The 20,861-nt window shown below is 32.1% G+C and overlaps 3 protein-coding genes across 22 annotated transcripts; 2 read left to right on the top strand and 1 right to left on the bottom strand.

Moving 5' to 3' along the window:
* Nucleotides 1-299: 299 nt before the first annotated feature.
* Nucleotides 300-4,104, bottom strand: Ate1_0 (arginyl-tRNA--protein transferase 1). Of its 3 annotated transcripts, none has more exons than XM_011187144.3 (10): nucleotides 3,897-4,104; nucleotides 3,304-3,430; nucleotides 2,854-3,245; nucleotides 2,583-2,782; nucleotides 2,212-2,358; nucleotides 1,701-1,882; nucleotides 1,474-1,637; nucleotides 1,264-1,412; nucleotides 823-885; nucleotides 300-611 (listed from the first exon to the last, which is right to left on the bottom strand). In XM_011187144.3, exons 1-10 carry the CDS (start codon nucleotides 3,979-3,981, stop codon nucleotides 516-518), a joined length of 1,605 nt encoding a protein of 534 aa, XP_011185446.1. In that variant the 5' UTR covers nucleotides 3,982-4,104; the 3' UTR covers nucleotides 300-515. The 3 variants fall into 3 exon arrangements, with proteins under 3 accessions (XP_011185446.1, XP_011185445.1, XP_011185447.1); XM_011187143.3 differs by lacking the exon at nucleotides 2,212-2,358 and adding an exon at nucleotides 2,023-2,172 and having other exon boundaries at nucleotides 302-611; nucleotides 3,897-4,101; XM_011187145.3 differs by lacking the exons at nucleotides 823-885; nucleotides 2,212-2,358 and adding an exon at nucleotides 2,023-2,172 and having other exon boundaries at nucleotides 304-611; nucleotides 3,897-4,099.
* A 291-nt stretch (nucleotides 4,105-4,395) lies between these two features.
* On the top strand, nucleotides 4,396-9,915 carry LOC105214002 (putative sodium-dependent multivitamin transporter). Of its 13 annotated transcripts, none has more exons than XM_054232696.1 (4): nucleotides 4,412-4,565; nucleotides 5,584-5,906; nucleotides 7,371-8,437; nucleotides 8,725-9,915. In XM_054232696.1, the coding sequence occupies exons 3-4, from the start codon at nucleotides 7,459-7,461 to the stop codon at nucleotides 9,504-9,506; spliced, it is 1,761 nt and encodes a 586-aa protein (XP_054088671.1). In that variant the 5' UTR covers nucleotides 4,412-4,565; nucleotides 5,584-5,906; nucleotides 7,371-7,458; the 3' UTR covers nucleotides 9,507-9,915. The 13 variants fall into 13 exon arrangements, with proteins under 13 accessions (XP_054088675.1, XP_011185449.1, XP_054088670.1 ...); XM_054232691.1 differs by having other exon boundaries at nucleotides 7,289-8,437; XM_054232700.1 differs by lacking the exon at nucleotides 5,584-5,906 and having other exon boundaries at nucleotides 4,396-4,512.
* A 4,525-nt stretch (nucleotides 9,916-14,440) lies between these two features.
* Nucleotides 14,441-20,357, top strand: LOC105214000 (putative sodium-dependent multivitamin transporter). Of its 6 annotated transcripts, none has more exons than XM_054232688.1 (4): nucleotides 14,500-14,632; nucleotides 15,192-15,298; nucleotides 17,574-18,640; nucleotides 18,858-20,357. In XM_054232688.1, the coding sequence occupies exons 3-4, from the start codon at nucleotides 17,662-17,664 to the stop codon at nucleotides 19,637-19,639; spliced, it is 1,761 nt and encodes a 586-aa protein (XP_054088663.1). In that variant the 5' UTR covers nucleotides 14,500-14,632; nucleotides 15,192-15,298; nucleotides 17,574-17,661; the 3' UTR covers nucleotides 19,640-20,357. The 6 variants fall into 6 exon arrangements, with proteins under 6 accessions (XP_054088664.1, XP_054088661.1, XP_028897298.1 ...); XM_054232687.1 differs by having other exon boundaries at nucleotides 15,192-15,317; XM_054232689.1 differs by lacking the exon at nucleotides 15,192-15,298 and having other exon boundaries at nucleotides 14,441-14,641.
* Nucleotides 20,358-20,861: the final 504 nt, after the last annotated feature.

Here is a 20,861-nt window from a genome sequence, read left to right as displayed (position 1 = left end):
ACCCAAACCTGCCTGAAACGGCAAGTCTAGCCTAAATGTTATCGAAGTCATCCAAAGGGAGACTCAGGAAACGAGCTGTTTCGATAGGATCAGACCAAAGGGAAAGGGGTGTTAGATGAGTAGGGCTTAGGGGGCATGCAAAGAGGTGGTTAGTGTCATGCGGGGACTCTTGACATGCAGGACATTTGTTGCGTTTGTCAGGGTCTTCGCAACTCTCAAAATTAGTTACTGTTGCTGATGTTGTTGTAAGTCTTATCATTCTTTTAAAAATTATATTTTTTATCAAAAAATTTATATTTTGTTGTAACATAATTTTTATTTTGTATAGTTCATTTCTGCTAAACAGTGATTTTAAATAAAATAATAGCATTTTTTTAGCAAATAAAGTATAACACAATCAGATTAGTTCACAATAAGCATAAATTTAGCTAAACAGTTCAACTGTGTTTATAGAAATTATATGCCATAAATTCAAATATTATTTACAAATATATAAAGTTAGGATGCCAACAGCTTCAAGTTTTGACATAAAGCATACGATGTGACAAAGACTTGCCAACCAATTTGCCATATTCTATTACAACGGCACGATCATCATCATCACCAGTGAGCTGAAATTTGAAAATTCAATTAATTAAAAGTTTAATTTAAAGCATGTCTGCAATACAAACAACAACAGTAGAAACAATAATAAAATTTATTTTTTTATGTTTTTAACAAAAATAAGCGAGAATTATGAATTTAATGTGCATGTTTTAATATGTACATATGTATGCATGTATTTATGTAAGTATGTATGTAAATAAAATCCGTGCAAATTACCTTTTTGTAAATTCTGCTCCTTATGACGTCCAACATGTTGTCAATGCTGGGTATTTTAAATGACTGCGCGTTATATTAAGCACAACATGGAAAAGGAGCAGAGTTTTCAAGATATATGTATACCAATAATTTGTAAGCGTAAAGGTTATGAAATGACGGAGATTTTATTTTAATGACATTGCAAAATTTTTTTTTTAATTAAAAAACCTCGTATTTGTAATGAAATCTGTGTCATAGCAATTGGTAATGGAATTTGTTAAAAAATAAATTGATTAAAATGTTAAAGTAGAAAAAAAAATATAAAAAAATTACCGTTAACAAAAGCCAAAGCTAAAATATGTAAGTTATACCAAAACTAAATCTATTCCATTTAAATAGCTAATATCACCAAAATAAATTAAACAAACCGCTACTTAACAGTAATTAATACAATTTTCATACCTGTATATACTGTCGATAAGTTAAACAAGTGTTATCGTACAAAAGCACAACTTTATTTAAATCCGAATCTTGAAAATCATCCACATCTTTAGCATCAGTATTCGCATTAAAACGTTGATATTTATTTTGGTTTAATTTATCACGAATTTCTGCAAATAATACAATATAAATTTACAACAACCTTAAAATAATAATAAACATTTCGAGTACCATCAGTCAGCAAATGCCAGGTGTACACCTCAGGGCATAGCAAATAGGAGGGCGTCAAACGGCCCTTATAACGCATTTTGGGGCAAGAATGTATGTAGAAACCCATGTAGTAGTATTTGAGAGCAGGCACTTTGTCAGCCAATTGTTGCACAAGATCGATTTCTCTGTAAAAATAATAAAATATTTGCATTTAGTTGATAATATACATATAAATACTAACGACATACCTCAATGAACCATAGGTGCCCAGCGACAAGAAGCTATAGTCTGGATCATAAAAAAAGTAGACTGAACTGACACAATATGGTAGGATGTCAATGACGGCCACAGCTATAAGCTTATCGTCCAGCCAATATTGTTGATGAAATGAACCATAGCCGACTGCAGGACCATCGCGTGTTTTCTTGTGCTACGAATAAAAATTAAAATTAAATATTTTAATAAAATAAAAATTAATTATAGCTTCACAGTATTTAGAGTTATAAAATATATATTTTTTTACAAATTAAAAACAAAATCAATAGCTGTAAATTCTCCAATAATTTTAACCTTCACTGGTGACTCTTGTAAAAATTCCAAATAATCACTAATCAGCGTGGGTGGGTCATTGTGTATGATTGTTTGATACTTCTGATAGAGCGCATATGTAGTGTCTAGCGTATCTTTAAATTCCTGACTTTTAACATGTACCAGTTTTAACTGTGAAATAAAAAATGAGAGAACACACATTGAATTTACCTTAATAGGAGATTTGTAACAAAAACGCTCTAAATTAGTTGGTGTTAGACGATTTGGATCGTCATTGTGTACGAGCAATTGGTATTTCTTATATAAATTGAATGCTTCATCAGTAACGTGTTTTTTATGCGGCGCTATTAAAATCACCTGTAAATAGCAACAACAACCATACAAAGCGTATCGAGTTAAAGTAGTGTAATTTGATTTAATTTTTTATTTAAACGTAAGCACGTATAATGCATAATTGTTTACTGTAAATAATTTGTTTGAAATTTATACCAAATTGCCGGAACAATGAATACCCAAATACCGTAAATTATAACGTAAATAAAACAAAATAAAACAGTTAGTGCTTAGAAATTAAAACTAACCTGTAATTTGTGTTTATCACTCGGACTTGCATCGGCAAAATAATCTGCAAGTGTCTTTTCTTGCGCATTTGTTTGCTTTTTTGTTGCTGCCTTTTTACTTTCGGCCACTTGTACACCGCCAGCCGCGACAATTTTAGCTTGTCGACGTTCCAAACGTATGATTTTCGCTTTCTTACATTGTACATTGGTGGCGTTATGCGCTAGAAGGGAATGTTTATTCATTAAAAAAATTTTAAAATATTAAAAATTTCATAAACAGTTTACTACATACATTTCTTTGTTGCAATTTGTCCATCAGCTACATCCGCACTTTCTGTAGTGCTGTTGCTAACGCTTTCTGGCTGCGTTGATTGCTGATCATCGAAGCTTTCGTGTTGCTTGCGCGCTGATTCATGCTTTTCCGGATTGGCGGCTGCTACGACAGCTAAATCGACATCGGTGATAGGCAAATTTGGTTCTCGTGGCTCATCATTCATACCACCTATAGTATCCATTTCATTAACTGCACCATCCGTGGCACCACCATCATCCTTAACTTGTTTAACAGCGTTAGCTGTGCCAGATTCTTCGCTTTTATCTTTCTTACCATCACGTAAAAAACGCGTCATACGTTTTAAAATTTTTTTATGTGATTTATTCAGTTTGAACTCTAAAGCATCACATCTGTAATATTAAATATAAAATATGAAACTACGAACAACATAATAAAGAATATAGTTACTTGATTGTATAGCAAGGACAACAGGTTTCATTATTCAGCGGTTTATAGCAATATAGACCCGAACGACGCCAGCCGCGATCGATCAACTCCTGATAATCTTGTGGAAACATTGTGTATGAATGCATACCTAAAAGTTGCAAAAAAAGTTTAGTAAAAGTAATTACAATTTCAATACCAAATTGTTTTTTTTTTTTTTTGTCAAAAATATAAAGAGAATATTTTTCTAATGATTGGAATTCGCGAAATTGATAAGCGCTTGCAATTGTATATTGTAAATATGAAAGTCATAAGCTTTAATGAACACTTTCCAAGAATATATTACTCATACTACTTTTAGTGCTAAAAATGTTGCTTAAAAACAAAGAATGCAAAAAAATATTCGCAACCTCTTACTGCATATGCTCAATAGTTTGAATTCTGCAGTGTAAAATATAACTAACTGCCTTTTGAACCTTTTATAAACTATTATTTACCATAATCATTATATTGAACAATTTATTATTCAATATTTTGTTGACAAATCAATATACATACATACATACTTACATACTTAGCACTTTCAACTAGAACATTTGTTATAATGCCAAACTTACCATGGGAAACCGATGTTTTTAAGCCTTTGCAATAACCACACCGGCCATTCTGCTTGCTAAAATATTGATTTATTGTAAATTCCATTTTATACTTTTAGCCAATAAATAAATAATTTGTGTCAAAAGAAATCTATGTAAAATCGCCGCAAAATGTTTCACAAAATAAACTGCATAGATAAAAATAAAGAACACAAAAAAACGATTAGCAATAACCAGCTGGCATAAATTACATGCTGCCAGATGAGTTGGCATTACACATCAACAAATTTTAATTAAAAATTTTAATAAAATAATTTGAAAAAAAATTAAACACTTTTTTCTGCTGAGCTAAGCATTGCAGCTTTAATTGGATTCTATAATTCTTTAATATATAAAAGAGAGAAAGAAATTACTGAAATATAAGCATACTGTACACTCTGTGTGCCTATAAAATTGCTAATTCACCACAGCGGGACAGCTGTTCGTCGCATTAAATGCACTCACAAACCAATAACGAGAGTATTCTATCAATACGCACGTTCTGCTCACTTCTTATTGGAATTTCAAAGAAGTCGGGTGTTTTATGAGTCGGAAGTCGTGATTCGTAAAATAGATAGTTGTAAAATAGCGCGGTGCGGTAATAAAGTGTTTATATATAAGCATACTTTTGTATGTATGTATGTCAAAAGGGTACGCTTGCTTATGTTAACTGATTATAAATAATAAAAAAATGTAGAACAATTGTTAATAGTTAGTGAATTCAATTATTAATTTAATATATGCATATATGTACATATAGTGCAAGTGGTTAAACAAAGTGCGCAAGTTTTGTTTGGGCAACACATGCATATTATATAGATACATATAATAAGAACAAATATGTAACCTATTGTGAAAAATAAACACGAATCGTTAGCATACTTAGCTGTATATTAGTACATACTTACATGCATATGTATTTACATTATGTGCATTAGTGCAAAAGAACAAACATACAATTTTTTTCTGAACGCTTTGAGGTGTAATTAATGGCAGTTGAACTTGCCAATTAGAAATTTTGAAAGCACATATCCTTTGGCACAACAACAAATATGTGGAACGATTTTTTTTCTACTAGCATTGCATGAGCCCTTGAGCCCGTAAAATATAGTGATAATGAAAATTTGGTGCTAAAATAAAGTACTTAAAAATAATCAAGTCATCACAAAATCTTATTCAACAGTGACTAAAGTGTTTTTTTTATTGTTAATTGACCGGCCATGCAGTTGAAGTTGCATAAAATAATAAATAAATTTGAACTAAACGTGCAATTAAGTAAATGAAAATTGCGAGAAAAGTAGTAAAAATAAAATAATAAAGTGGAAATTATTATAAAAAAAATAATAATGTGCAAAGTGAAACCGTTTATTTACAATGCAAGCAAACCGAAAATACAGCTGTGTTCGGAAAAATAGCAGTGCTGGTGAAATTTTAAATATTTACGCATGGAAAATTTACATTTTCTTTTTGAAAATTCTATTCATCTGATAACTTGATATGGCACGATTTTAGTTTCTGGGGCGCCAAGATTTGAGTTCGATATCTCGTAAACGGAGCGAGATATAAATTTTTTTTATTTAATAAAAAGTGTTTATTTTGGGCTAATTAACCTAAAAGTGAACTCAAATCTTGGCGCCCCAGAAACTAAAATCTCCCCCTTGATATCCAGCTCTTAGCTTGTTTGAAAATATGATTGAAAATTCGAAGCTGTTACACAAACATTTCCATACGTTTGAGAGTTTGCTACTAAATTTTCGCATGTGAAAAGCATTCAATAAATAAATATTATAGTTCATTTAAACAAACACTAATTAAATTACTAAGAATGGAAATTAAGTCTATTATTTCCATTCTGGTGCCCTAAAAAATTAGAAATTGCCTCTAAAAGTTTCCATGCTCATTAAATATAAAATAATACAAATTAAAAAAACCTCTTTGACATTAAAATAATTCAATAATAATTACAGAGATGATATTTTATGATTTTAGAAGGTGTTTATATTGAATAAAAGTTTATTAAAAAAGCAAATAATATTTATTTTTTTCGAGTAAATTGATAGATATTTAACTAAAGAAGAAAAAAAAAAACGTTAGAGTGCTTGAAAATATGAAAAATATACCCTTACGCATGACTCCAAATTTAAAAAAGTTTTTTTTTTTTTGTATTTAAAAAAAAGCGGTAATTAATATAATTAGTATTTTTTCAATAATGTGTTTGAAAAAGTAGAAAAAGTAGAAAAAATAGAATGAAAAATATAAATAGATAAATAAAATATAATTAATTCTTGTTTTTGGAAAATTAGTTTACATTGGTTTTTAAATAACATTATATGCGCAAAAATACAGATATTTATGAAAAATATATATAATTAATATTAAAAATTAACAATGAATTCAAAACATGTAAAATGGTACATTTGATTATGATTTTCAATTTTGAAAATATGTTAATTTTAAAATAATTAACAATTAAATAAAAAATGAAATTTACTAAAAAAAATTAAAAATGTGTTTGAAAAAGTAGAAAAAATATAATGAAAAATAAAAATAGATAAATAAAATATAATTAATCCTTTTTTTGGGAAAATTAATTTTCATTGGTTTTTAAATAACATTATATGCGCAAAAATACAGATTTTTATGAAAAATATATATAATTAATATTAAAAATTAACAATGAATTCAAAACATGTAAAATGGTACATTTCAAAGGACGCTTAAATACAATAATATGATTTTCAAATTTGAAAGTATGTTAGTTTTAAAATAATTAACAATTAACTAAAAAATGAAATTTACTAAAAAAATTAAATTTATTATTTATAAAAAAATAAATTTATTGGTCTACAACTTTGCTTCCGCTGTTTTTTTTTGGAAAACGGTTACAAATGTCGATGAGCCTCAGCCGCACTTTTCTTGGATTTAAAAAGAAAAGCACAACTTCCCACAAACATCTAGAATTCGGCTCAAAAAGTGACATTTTCAGTTGAGAATAAGTTTGGGATGCAAACAGATCTCTACAAATATTTTGTTGGGTTAATGTAGACACAAATGTCCAAGATCGATATAAAACGATTTAATCGATTTAATCGACCAGTGCTTGACCCTAGAGACATCTATTGGAAAACGGCGGAAGCAAAGTTGTAGACCTAATATTAAAAAAATGCAAAAATTACCGCTTATTTATGGATTTCATAACATAGACAAATTAAAAAAAAAAAAAATATTTTATATAAAATTTTGACTAATTCAAAAAAGTAAACTATAATCTGCATAGAACATTTTTTATGAAAATAATTCTCCACATAAATTAATAAATGTGCATTTGTATGTAATAAAATGCATTACGTTGCTTAATTAGTTTATTTCTCCAGTTCGTGATATTAGCGTTACGATAGTATTCAACCTCCAGACATATGTACTAAGCAGCAAATATCTTTTCTACGCAACATACAGATACATGACAGCTGTAAATATCGCCAAACCTCATACTACGCTTCGTTATTTCATTTAATATAATTTGATTATACATTCAACATACACGATGGAGCCAACTTTTGATGGTTGGGATTTCGCCGTATTGATTACGATACTGGCAATCTCGGCTATGATCGGTATTTACTACCGTTATACGGGAGGAAAGCAGAAAACCATTAAAGAATACCTCCTAGCCGATCAGAGTATGACCACATTTCCGGTTGCTGTGAGTTTGATGGCGAGTTTTATGTCCTCCATCACTTTATTGGGTGTCTCCAGTGAGAGTTATCAATTCGGCACTATGTTTTGTGTTATCAATCTGGCATATCTTATATGCACACCGATTGCAGCGTATTTATTCCTACCGGTCTTCTATCGCATGCGCACTATGAGCGTCTATGAATATTTGGAACGTCGTTTTGGTCACTCAACACGTCTCGCCGCATCACTGGCCTACTCCGTACAGATGATACTTTACATGGGTATTGTGCTTTATGCGCCAGCGCTGGCTCTCGAAGCTGTCACCGGTGTAAACAAAGTTACCGCTATATTGGTTATCGGTCTGATTTGTACCTTCTACTCGACGATTGGTGGCCTGAAAGCTGTGCTAATAACCGATGTCTTTCAATCGCTTTTAATGTTCGCTGCCATTTACGCCGTCATCGTGGTGTCGGCCGTTAAAGCTGGCGGTTTGGCGCCAATTTGGCAGGTAGCAGAGGAGCGGAGTCGTGTATATTTCACCGAATTTTCTTTGGATCCCACTGTGCGTCACACTTGGTGGAGTCTACTCATTGGTGGCATGGTGACATATCTATCATTGTACGGTGTCAATCAGGTGCAAGTGCAAAGGCTATTAAGTGTACGGAATTTGGAGAGTGCCCAAGCGGCGCTATGGTGGAATTTACCTATTTTGGGCACACTCAGTTTCAGCACATTATTCAGTGGTTTAGCGATATTCCACTATTACAGAAATTGTGATCCCCTGCTAGAGGGTAGAATACAATCGAGAGACCAATTGATGCCATTATTTGCCGTGGATACAATGGGTAAGAGCGTGTATTGGTTTTTAATTGATTGATTGAAGCGCGCAGAAGCCATTCATTTTTTCTCATTCAACTTAATTTACATATTTTATGGGAACAAGTTGTGTATTGAAATAGTTTTTCTAAGTTACAACTTGGCTCAAGAAACAACTCATAACTTAGGTAATGTTTTGAATACTTCATAAACCCAGTATTTCTGCTATAATCGACAATCAGCAATCCATAAAATCACATTCATACATCACACGTAGCGAAAATATTGGTCTAAATTCGCACCACTCTCATCGCAGGTCAATATCCCGGTTTATGTGGTCTCTTCGTCTCGGGCATCTTTTCCGCCAGTCTCTCTACAGTTTCATCTGCGGTCAGCTCGTTATCGACCGTAACGCTTGAGGACTACATCAAACCATTGTATAAACACTTTACGAAATCACCGTTACATGACACGAAATCAACACTGCCGAGTAAAATTATGGCCTGCATTTATGGACTTGTCTGTATCGGTATGGCATTCACGGCTGGTTCCATGGGTGGCGTTCTACAGGCATCTCTCACCATATTCGGCATAATCGGTGGACCATTGTTGGCGCTTTTCACACTCGGCTTATGCACGACACGTGCGAATCAACGCGGCGTTCTACTCGGTTTACTAATCGGTTTTATATTCTCTTTTATTATCGGTTTCGGTGGTCCGAAACAACCACCAACACCGTTAGATTTCAAAGCAGATGACTGCCCAGCTGCCGGTAATGATAATATCACTTTGGTTGCGGCGGCTCTTACACAAGTGCAAAACATGACATTCAATATGACAACCGCACAACCAATGATAGCAACAACTCCCATAGAGTATAATTGGTTCTATAGATTGTCGTATTTGTGGTTTTCCGTAATTGGATTTTTAATTACAACATTTATGGGTTATGTTTTAAGTTTGCTCTTGGAGACACTAAAATGGGCTGATAATAAACAAATTTACTTAGATTATCAGCAAATCGATGTAGACTTATTCATACCACCGTTGGCGCGTAGATTAAGAAAGCATAACGCTGAAGAAATGACAAAGTTGTAAAGCGTCTATGAAGATGAAAGTGCAACGGTATTTAAGTATATAAATAATAAATTTATTTCAATGTAATTTTGCTTTAGTGCTTTCGAAGTTAATTACTCCCTAAGGAAGTCACTTAAGTTAGAGTGTGCTTATGCTTTTAAGTTCCAACTTTGTTATTTAAGTGGCTTGAGCATTACTTTAGTTAATTTTTTTTAAGAATAATTTATTGATCCGAGAGTTCTTCATTGCATTTAGTAAAAGTAGTAGTAAAGTGGTGCCGAAATGACTGTTTACCCCAAATTACAGCCATTTTGAGGTTTACGGTGAACAAATGTTTAATATTTACGAATATTCAATGTTTCCAAATTTTTTAATGGTTTTGTCTCATAGAATGTTTTAATTGATCAAAATATATATAGTTTTTACTTAATTATTCTCCGAAATTTTTGTTTTAAAACATTACAAATAAATTCTTTCAGCCTGTAAAGCTTTATATTATATATATGAAAGCTTTATAGAAATTTTATTTAATATGCAAAGTTGAGCCTGTAAAGCTTTATATATATGAAAGCTTTATAGAAATTTCAATTAAGTTTTTGCACTTTCTACTTAATTTTTCTGCCAAATTTTCAGTTCAAAAATATTACTAATAAATTCTATTAGTTCTTAAAGCTTAATGGATGAAAGCTTTATAGAAATTTTGATTAAGCTTTTTGAAGTTTTACTTAATTATTCTTCTAAATTTTCAGTTCTAAAACATTACAAATAAATTATTACAGTCTGTAAAACTTTATATATATGAAAGTTTTATAGATATTTTATATTAAGCCTATAAAGCTTTATAAATATGTACGCTTTATATAAATTTTATTAAATAAGCAAAACTAAGTCTGTAAAGCTTTATATATATGAAAGCTTTATAGAAATTTTAATTCAGTTTATGGACTTTTTACTTAATATTTATGCCAAATTTTCAGTTCAAAAATATTACTAATAAATTCTTTTAGTTTTTAAAGCTTAATGGATGAAAGCTTTATAGAAATTTTGATAAAGCTTTTGGAATTTTTACTTAATTATTCTTCTAAATTTTCAGTTCTAAAACATTATGAATGAATTATTACAGTCTGTAAAACTTTATATATATGAAAGCTTTATTGACATTTTATTTTTTATTAAGCCTATAAAGCTTTATAAAAATATACACTTTATAGAAATTTTATTAAATATGCAAAACTAAGTCTGCAAAGCTTTATATATGTGAAAGCTTTATAGAAATTTTAATTCAGTTTATGGACTTTTTACTTAGATTTTTCTGCTAAATTTTCAATTCTAAAATATTACAAATAAATTCTATCAGCATGTAAAGCTTTATAAACACGAAAGCTTTATGGAAATTCTATTTACTTAAGGTTTTATAAATATGAAAGCTTTATAGATATTTTAATGAGGTTTTTGAAGTTTTTACTTAATTTTTCTTCTACATTTTCAATTCTAAAATATTACAAATAAATTATTTCAGTCTGTAAAACTTTATATATATGAAAGCTTTATAGATATTTTAATTAAGTTTTTGCACTTTTTACTTAATTTTTCTGCTAAATTTTCCATTTTAAATTATTACAAATAAATTCATTCAGTTTTTAAAGCTTAATGGATGAAAGCTTTATATAAATTTTATTTGGTTAAGCTTTAAACTTTTTGTACTTTACGTATACATACTTACATTTTAAACTTAAAGCTATTTCATTTGTTATCTCAAAAAGCTTAGTACTTAAACTTTGTTACTTGGCATATAGCTTTCCTAATGATGATTAATGCGCAATAAGGGTGTTAAAGAATTATGAAATAGCCTGAAGAAAAAAAATCATATTTACAATATTATGCACTCAGGGTCAGCTAAAACTAAAAATGATATGGAGAAGTAAATTACTTTCAATTAAGTTTTCATTAAGTATATATGTAATGCAGCATGTTTGGTGAAAACCTCTATTGGTAGTTAATAGACTTTATATTATTGTTAATTCTCGAAATACAATTTTAAATCTCTTAGTTTAAGTATAAAAATATATTTTTTTAATTAAAAATTTTAATTTTAATAAACTAATATACAAATTTAAGTTTATATTTCATATAATAAAATTTTACTATTTTTAATATTAATATTATATTTTTTATATAATATTATGGAAATTTGAACGAATAAAACTGTAACAAATTGTTATAAATATATTTACTAAAATGCTACAATATTTGTGTCAGATATATAAAAGAGTCTTCCATTTTGAATGTAGTGAGCTAAAAAAAAAATCTCAAAAACAATATAATAATAAAATTATATATATATATATATATATGCTTAAATGTTTCCAAAAACATATTAAAAACTTAAATGTTCTATTTATGATGGAATATTTTTACAGCTCCTTGAATTAGTTCAAAAGTTTCAAACACGCGTGACCTTGCATATTGAAATATAATATGTAGACACACATATATAAATAAATAAATACATATTTATATATATATTTTATTGTATTAAGGGCTAATGTAAACACGTGAAAATCTCGAAAATATACTTAATAACGCAATGGTAAGAAAATGCGTACCCACTTATATATTTATATACATACATACATATACTAGCTGAGTTTACTATACAAATAAATAACGAAAACTGAAAAAAAATTTATATTTATTTTTTTTGGAACATGCTAATACTATAATAATTAATCGCAATACTTTCCAATAAGCCTATGGTGCTAGCTTCGAAACGTGGATTATGACTCAAACTCCCGGAAAAAATAAGTTTGTTCTAATACTCAGAAAATAAGTCGATTTTGCCGTTTGATGTAATAATATAACACAGCTCACATAGCCACCTGAGTTATTTTTAGGCTCTCTAATAGACTTATGAGAGATTTTTCTTTTAATGATGAACACAAGTGTCAGCAATTTTTAATAATTTCCTTTGCGCTTTAAATTATTGTATTAAATAAAGTATCAGTCTTTGAACTCAGAACTTTCGACATAACAAACACTCCAAAAATTACAAAAAAAAAATGTGTTACAGAAATAAATAACCTAATTTTTAGGTTGAATTTAAGGTCTCGTATGTCTCACATGGAACATATACGAATAATTATTCGATTGGTAGCAAATATTTTATGCGTTAGTAGTGTGCACAGTGATTTTGACATGAAATTAGGTATTACGTCTACCGTAGAGATAAGAAAATACAATAAAAACTGTACAGTAAAACTTTAAAACAACAAAATATACATGCTATAAGCGCAATTACTACATGCCTTTGTTGTTGTAATTTCAATTTGTCGCTGAGTGCTTGGAGCATATAAATCAGTATTATTGAGATTCCTTCATTGCTCTCTCTGTTAAAATCGAACTGACCTTAACTAAATATTATTTGCAAATTTTTCTAATTATACATTTCATAGACAATAATAATAAATGCATTAAAAAGTTTTTTCGCTTTACCACTTTGACAAACTGTGACAAGATGAAGTCAAATTTTGACATTCCGTCAACGACAGGTCGCGAAGCTACAGTTATGTGCTAACGGTCGTTGAAATCAAGCAAAAAACTGTTATCATTAAAATAAACCTTTTTAAAGGACCATTAATTTCCAAAAACATAGCCACAAACTCTAAGGGCCGCATGTACGATATCTGGGGACCACAAAAGTTGTAGTCCAATTTCAGTATTTGTGCAAACTTTTGTTCCGATACTTTCAATGATGCTATATTGTAAAATTAGATCAACTTCGAAACTGTGGTATAAGTTAAGTAGGCGTGGTTGTGAATCGATTCGACCTATTATACCATTTATTGAAATTGGTCGAGTTGTTCCTGAGATATGATTGTTGAGCTATAAGTGGGCAGCGCCACGCCCATCATCAATTTTTTTATACCAATCTAGATGCAGCTTTTTTGTCTTTACCATATAATTTAGGTTATCTGGTGTTTTTCCTTACTGAATTGAAGTACTTTTAGTAGTTTTTCCACATAAACTTTGTATTGGAGGTAATCGTGGTTATAAACCGTTTTTATTCATTCTTGAATAATGAAGTGTCTAAAATAAATGATGATAGTTTGAGAGATACGTATGAATTGGGCTCTTAAAATTATTCGATTAACCTGAAAACCGATTATTCGAATATCCGGTTTGGTACGAATAATAATAATAACCGGTTAGCACTATTCGATTAATCGCAATGTTACGACTATTCGAATAGTCGTTCTACTATGGTTATTCGAATAGCTGTTCCACTGCGACTTTTCGAATAGGAGCATTTGAATAAATGAAAATCGTTTGAAATCCAAGCAGCATTTGATTTTTGTTTGTTTTTATTTGTGAAAATGTCAATTGTTCGCATTTTTCATGAGTTTCACATTTTTCAATAAACAAAGAAATTTAATAAACTTTCATTATTCGAATAGTCGACAACGGACGGTTAACCTAATAGTCGAAAATGAACGGTTAATAGAATAGTCGACAACGGACGGTTATTCGAATAGTGCTAACCGAATATTATTATTCGAATAATGCCTTATTCTGTTAATTCGGTTAGTCAAATACCAACAGCTCTACTATGAATACGCAAAAAACCTATTAGGGGGCGGTACCACGCCCATTAAAAAATCCTCCCTATTTTGATTCTATTTATTAATTATTTATTTATGTCTTAGTTATAGTAATTTATAGCATTTGGGTTAACGTCATTTTGTGGGCATGGCAATGGTCCGAATTCGCCTATTTGCAATAGAAACCCTCTCACAGTCCCAGTCAACATATTGTGAGACTATAAAAAAAAATAAATTAATTGTTACCCATTTAATAAATCGCCACAAATACTTTCACTTTCATAAAAATATTTAAAGTTTATTACGTTTACAATAAATATATGCATACTGTGCACTCTGTGTAACATTAAAATTTCAAGTTCACCACACATCAGATGTTCGCTACAATACGCGCGCTCTGAAAAGAGTACGCAACGCTTTTACTCACTTCTTATTGGATTTTCAGAGGAGTCGGATGTTTTATGAGTCGGAAGTTGATAAATGTGAAAACAAGACGGTTTCAGAGTGGCGCGGTGCGGTAACAAAGTGATTATACGTTTGCGTAAATTTGTATGTACGGTTTGTTATGTTAACTGATTACAAATAATAAATAAATGTAGAACAATTGCGATCAATTGTTTTCAATTCAAGCATTAAATGATATATTTAGTATATACTAAATATGTGTGTGTGTGCGTACAGTACGTGTGAAAAATATATGTAAATAGTGTTAGTGTTTTTTGTTTGTGTATTTACATATATACACACAGCGGCGCTATAATACAAATAAACTCATGACGTATAAGTGGTTGAACTTGTATTTCTGCGAATTAGAAATTTGAAAGCACATGCTCTTTTGCGCAATAACAACAACCATGCCGGTGTTTCTCGTGTGTATTTACATTGCTTGTTACGCTATGTCAAATAAATTCATTGACTTATTAGCGAACGCACCAGATATTAGTTCTATATAATGCATTGAATGTTTTTAAACAACGCGATAATTTCTATTTTCACAATTTAAAAACAATTCTAAAATTCTTACAGTATGCTGTTCTACAGTGTTTAACATTTTTTTTCTTTTATGAACCGGCATTCTCATGGGTGATGAAATATTAAAAATTTGAAGTGATTAATATATGAAAATACATACATACATTCATATATACGAAAGTGAAAAACGAAAAATTCAATTCGAAATTTCATATTTATGGATCACAAATTTCAGTGAACGAGGTGTGTTCAAAAAATAACGGTAATTTACAGTTTTTGAAAAAAAAAATCAATTTCTTCGTCTACATTAATGTTGTTGACTTCAAAATAGTCCCCATTCGATATTGTGGACTTATGCCAGCGTTTCTTCTAGTTATTGAAACAGTTCTCAAACCCGATTTTTTGGATAGCCTTTGGCTCTTTTGGCTCTGAGCTCGCTGAATGTGTGCCTAACGCTAGTTAAAGAGTGTCTTTATTGTCATTATTGATAGCGTCATGCTACATATTTCACTGTCAGACTCGTTTGGGTGCAGGGTCACAGCGGAATCTCTGGAACTGCAGAGCGGATGTGCTCGCAAGCCACTCCTATTTCACCATGCTGAAAACGAGTCGGGGCTGAGTTGTCCTCTTCTGCTCTAGCGCTGATTCCACGGACCTCTCGCGAGTTTGAAAAACTCTGGCCAACAACTAAGACCTGCACAATTAGGCGATCCTTTTGGCCCAAAGTGGTCGTGGTGAAAGTGGCAGGCAAGAGATCGGCACGGAGATACACTTAAAAATGTTGTCCTTGTTGTAATAATAGGAGTACTCACCGGACACTGTGGTGAGCATAGGAGTCCTGAGGATCCATAGTTGTATCGAGCAAGTCATTTCCTCCTCCATTATCCAACGTTCGTAAGACTGATGGTGGTGGAACATTTCGGTAGCTTTATTTTTGACATGGTTCGTCAACTTGCCGGATAGGCATTATCCGCGTCATTAAATTTGTGATAGGTCCAAAGCGCTACGTCGATGCGTAAATGTCTTATTTGCGATCTATACACAGGAGTCTCATGGACATCTGTGGTTAGCTTTTGAACCTAATCTTGGCTCTTTCAGCGATTTCTCGTATGCTTATAAAACGACGGCCCTTAAAAAGTTCTTTTTATTTTTGGAAATAGGACAGGCACCCGGAGTCATGTCTGGCGAATAAGGAGGCTAGGGCATCGTTACAGTATTAGTTTTGGCCAAGGACTTACGAAAAAATAAAAATAAAATTGTGACAATTGGACTTGTGAGCAATTGGAAATCTGTTCTGTCCCGTTATTTTTTTGAACACAACATACTTTTTTGAATGCTTCTGATTGATGTTTTCGTTGCCAATTTGTTCAATCAGGCGCCATTGTTTTAACACTAATCGTTAATTTAGAATGGTTTTGAAATATTTTCGCGAACGATGCGGGTTGAACAGTATAATACAAATTATGATTAAAAGAACTTATTTTGTTAGTGTCATAATATTAATGCATTTAAAATCTACATTTATACGCAAAGCAAGAAATATATTTTCTATATAATAAAGGGTGATTTTTTAAGAGCTTGATAACTTTTAAAAAAAAAAAAACGCATAAAATTTGCAAAATCTCATCGGTTCTTTATTTGAAACGTTAGATTGGTTCATGACATTTACTTTTTGAAGATAATTTCATTTAAATGTTGACCGCGGCTGCGTCTTAGGTGGTCCATTCGGAAAGTCCAATTTTGGGCAACTTTTTCGAGCATTTCGGCCGGAATAGCCCGAATTTCTTCGGAAATGTTGTCTTCCAAAGCTGGAATAGTTGCTGGCTTATTTCTGTAGACTTTAGACTTGACGTAGCCCCACAAAAAATAGTCTAAAGGCGTTAAATCGCATGATCTTGGTGGCCAACTTACGGGTCCATTTCTTGAGATGAATTGTTCTCCGAAGTTTTCCCTCAAAATGGCCATAGAATCGCGAGCTGTGTGGCATGTAGCGCCATCTTGTTGAAACCACATGTCAACCAAGTTCAGTTCTTCCATTTTTGGCAACAAAAAGTTTGTTAGCATCGAACGATAGCGATCGCCATTCACCGTAACGTTGCGTCCAACAGCATCTTTGAAAAAATACGGTCCAATGATTCCACCAGCGTACAAACCACACCAAACAGTGCATTTTTCGGGATGCATGGGCAGTTCTTGAACGGCTTCTGGTTGCTCTTCACCCCAAATGCGGCAATTTTGCTTATTTACGTAGCCATTCTACCAGAAATGAGCCTCATCGCTGAACAAAATTTGTCGATAAAAAAGCGCGAAACACATTTCGAACCGAACACTGATTTTGGTAATAAAATTCAATGATTTGCAAGCGTTGCTCGTTAGTAAGTCTATTCATGATGAAATGTCAAAGCATACTGAGCATCTTTCTCTTTGACACCATGTCTGAAATCCCACGTGATCTGTCAAATACTAATGCATGAAAATCCTAACCTCAAAAAAATCACCCGTTATTATATATACATAGATACATGCCAGCTGTAAATATCGCCAAACCCCATACTTCGCTTCGTTATTTCATTTAATATAATTTGATTATACATTCAACATACACGATGGAGCCAACTTTTGATGGTTGGGATTTCGCCGTATTGATTACTATACTGGCAATCTCGGCTATGATTGGCATTTACTACCGTTATACGGGAGGAAAGCAGAAAACAATGAAGGAATACCACTTGGCTGATCAGAGTATGACCACATTTCCGGTTGCTGTGAGTTTGATGGCGAGTTTTATGTCCTCCATCTCGTTAATGGGTGCCTCCAATGAGAGTTATCAATTCGGCACCATGTTTTGTGTTATCAACTTGTCTTACATATTGAGCACACCGATTGCAGCGTATTTATTCCTACCGGTCTTCTATCGCATGCGTACGATGAGCGTCTATGAATACTTAGAGCGTCGTTTTGGTCACTCAACACGTCTCGCCGCTTCAATGGCCTACTCCGTACAGATGATAGTTTACATGGGTATTGTGCTTTATGCGCCAGCGCTGGCACTCGAAGCCGTTACCGGTGTGAGCAAAGTTACCGCTATATTGGTTATCGGTCTGATTTGTACCTTCTACTCGACGATTGGTGGCCTGAAAGCTGTGCTAATAACCGATGTCTTTCAATCGCTTTTAATGTTCGCTGCCATTTACTCCGTTATCGTGGTGTCGGCCATCAAAGCTGGTGGTTTGGCCCCAATTTGGCAGGTAGCAGAGGAGCGGAGTCGTTTATATTTCACCGACTTTTCTTTGGATCCCACTGTGCGTCACACTTGGTGGAGTCTCACTATTGGCGGTATGGTGATATATCTGTCATTGTACGGTGTCAACCAGGTGCAAGTGCAAAGGTTATTGAGTGTACGTAATTTGGAGAGCGCACAAGCGGCGCTGTGGTGGACTTTACCCATTTTGAGCACACTCAGTTTCAGCACATTATTCAGTGGTTTAGCGATATTCCACTATTACAGAAATTGTGATCCATTACTGGAGGGTAGAATAGAATCCAGAGATCAATTGATGCCTTTATTTGCGGTGGATACAATGGGTAAGCGCGTGAATTGGTTTAAATGATGTATAGTATGCATAAAATAAGCGCACATTTTCATTCATTTGATTACATATATGTAATTTGAACCGCTGAATAGTTTCCAAGTTTAGAAACCTTATTTTCTCTTTATTTAAAAATCATCAAGTCATAAAAAAAGTTCATACATCAGACGTACCGAAAATATTGGTCTAAATTCCCAACACTCTCATCACAGGTCAATATCCCGGTTTATGTGGCCTCTTCGTCTCGGGCATCTTTTCCGCCAGTCTCTCTACAGTTTCATCAGCAGTTAGTTCATTATCGACCGTTACGTTAGAGGACTACATCAAACCATTGTATAAATGCTTTACGAAGAAACCGTTACATGAAAGCAAATCAACACTGCCGAGTAAAATTATGGCCTGCATTTATGGAGTTGTCTGCATCGGTATGGCATTCACCGCCAGTTCCATGGGTGGTGTTCTACAGGCATCTCTCACCATTTTCGGCGTAATCGGTGGACCATTGTTGGCGCTCTTCTCACTCGGCTTATGCACGACACGTGCGAATCAACGTGGCGTTCTACTCGGTTTACTAATCGGTTTTATATTCTCTTTCATTATCGGTTTCGGTGGCCCGAAACAACCGCCAACACCGTTAGATTTCAAAGCAGACGGTTGCACAGCTGCCGGTAATGATAATATGACTTTGGTTACCGCGGCCCTTACACAATTGCAAAACATGACTTTTAATATGACAACCGCGCCAACAACAACAGCAACAACTCTTATAGAATATAGTTGGTTCTATAGATTGTCGTATCTTTGGTTCTCCGTAATCGGATTTTTAATTACATTAATTGTTGGTTATGTTTCGAGTTTGCTCTTGGAGACACTAAAATGGGCTGATAATAAACAAATTTACTTAGATTATCAACAAATCGATGTAGATCTATTCATACCACCGCTGGCGCGTAGATTAAGAAAGCATAACGTTGAAGAAATGACAAAGTTCTAAAGTGCCTACGAAGTTTTCTTTACTTAAATTGCTACTTAATTAGGCAGATTTTAATTAATTAACTTTAAATTGATTTTTTTCTCTAAATTCCAAGTTCTCTTCTTAGCATTTATTTGTAATAATGTAGCGCCAACTTAACTAAAAGTACTTAAAAAACTAATGTTTTAATTAAAAGGAGTTTTTACTTCATTATTCAAAATTTTCATATCCGAAATATTGCAAATAGAATATTGTCTAAATATACAGGCTGTAAAGATAAACCTGAAAGCTTTATAGAAAATTCAAACTAGTTAGGACACAAACTCCATATTTTAATATTACTAAACTATGTTATTCATTATTTTTAAGTAATTTGATATTTTGTAGTGTTATGTATTCAACAGAAATATAAGAAACTTTGTAATATTCGGGCTTTGATAGGATTGTATTATATTCAAAATTGGCTGTCATCCCATTAACTAAGCTATAATTCCGTACAAATAGTTTTAATATTATTAATTGTAACAAAATATAAATTTTTATAAAGTTAATAGTTATTGTTATTATACATGTCCTCACGTCCAATAAAATTATATTGTGCAAAAGATAACAACTTTTCAAAGAAACAAACATTTATAACATAAAGTCATATATTTTTTATTAGTTTAACCAGTAAATTTAAGTTCATATTACATTCAAAAAGAAAATAATCTGAAATATATGTTCGAGTGAACGAAAACTGGTATTTAAAATATTGTTTTTAATTTTTTAGGATAGCTTCAAATTGAGGACTGTATTATATTTATACTCTCGCAACAAAGTTGCTAAGATAGTATTATAGTTTTGTTCACATGAAGGTTGTTTGTAACACCCAAAACTAAACGAGTTAGATATAGATATACCAAAGTGATCAGGGCGACGAGGCGAGTCAAAATCCGAATGTCTATCTATCCAGCCCCGCCCCAAATCGGTTATTTGTACATATCTCGCTAACCAATAAAGCTATATAAACCAAACTTTCTGTAATCGTTTCATTTAGCCACTTCAGTCAGACAATACAGTCCAAAAATGAAATGCATCGCCCACTTATGGGTCAAAAATCGTATCTCAAGAACTACTCGACAGATTTCAATGAAATTCGATGACACGTGTGGAAAATGAATGAAATCGGTTCACAACAACGCCAACTTCCCATATAACTCAATTTTGAATTAAGTCTGATTCCTTCACTTTATAAGATATA

This window comes from Zeugodacus cucurbitae, chromosome 6, assembly GCF_028554725.1.
Source record: "Zeugodacus cucurbitae isolate PBARC_wt_2022May chromosome 6, idZeuCucr1.2, whole genome shotgun sequence".
Classification (NCBI taxonomy): Eukaryota; Metazoa; Arthropoda; class Insecta; order Diptera; family Tephritidae; genus Zeugodacus; species Zeugodacus cucurbitae.
The sequence above is the reverse complement of the archived record's forward strand: the minus strand, read 5'-3'. Positions and strand labels throughout refer to the sequence as shown.

Coding starts and splice junctions, on each gene's coding strand:
- LOC105214002 (XM_054232700.1), top strand. CDS start 7,459: ATGGAGCCAACTTTTGATGGTTGGGATTTCGCCGTATTGATTACGATA. Junction 8,438..8,724: donor ATTTGCCGTGGATACAATGG/GTAAGAGCGTGT, acceptor CTCTCATCGCAG/GTCAATATCCCGGTTTATGT.
- LOC105214000 (XM_054232689.1), top strand. CDS start 17,662: ATGGAGCCAACTTTTGATGGTTGGGATTTCGCCGTATTGATTACTATA. Junction 18,641..18,857: donor ATTTGCGGTGGATACAATGG/GTAAGCGCGTGA, acceptor CTCTCATCACAG/GTCAATATCCCGGTTTATGT.
- Ate1_0 (XM_011187143.3), bottom strand. CDS start 3,981: ATGGAATTTACAATAAATCAATATTTTAGCAAGCAGAATGGCCGGTGT. Junction 3,246..3,303: donor TGTCCTTGCTATACAATCAA/GTAACTATATTC, acceptor TTAATATTACAG/ATGTGATGCTTTAGAGTTCA. Junction 612..822: donor GGAGCAGAATTTACAAAAAG/GTAATTTGCACG, acceptor TTCAAATTTCAG/CTCACTGGTGATGATGATGA.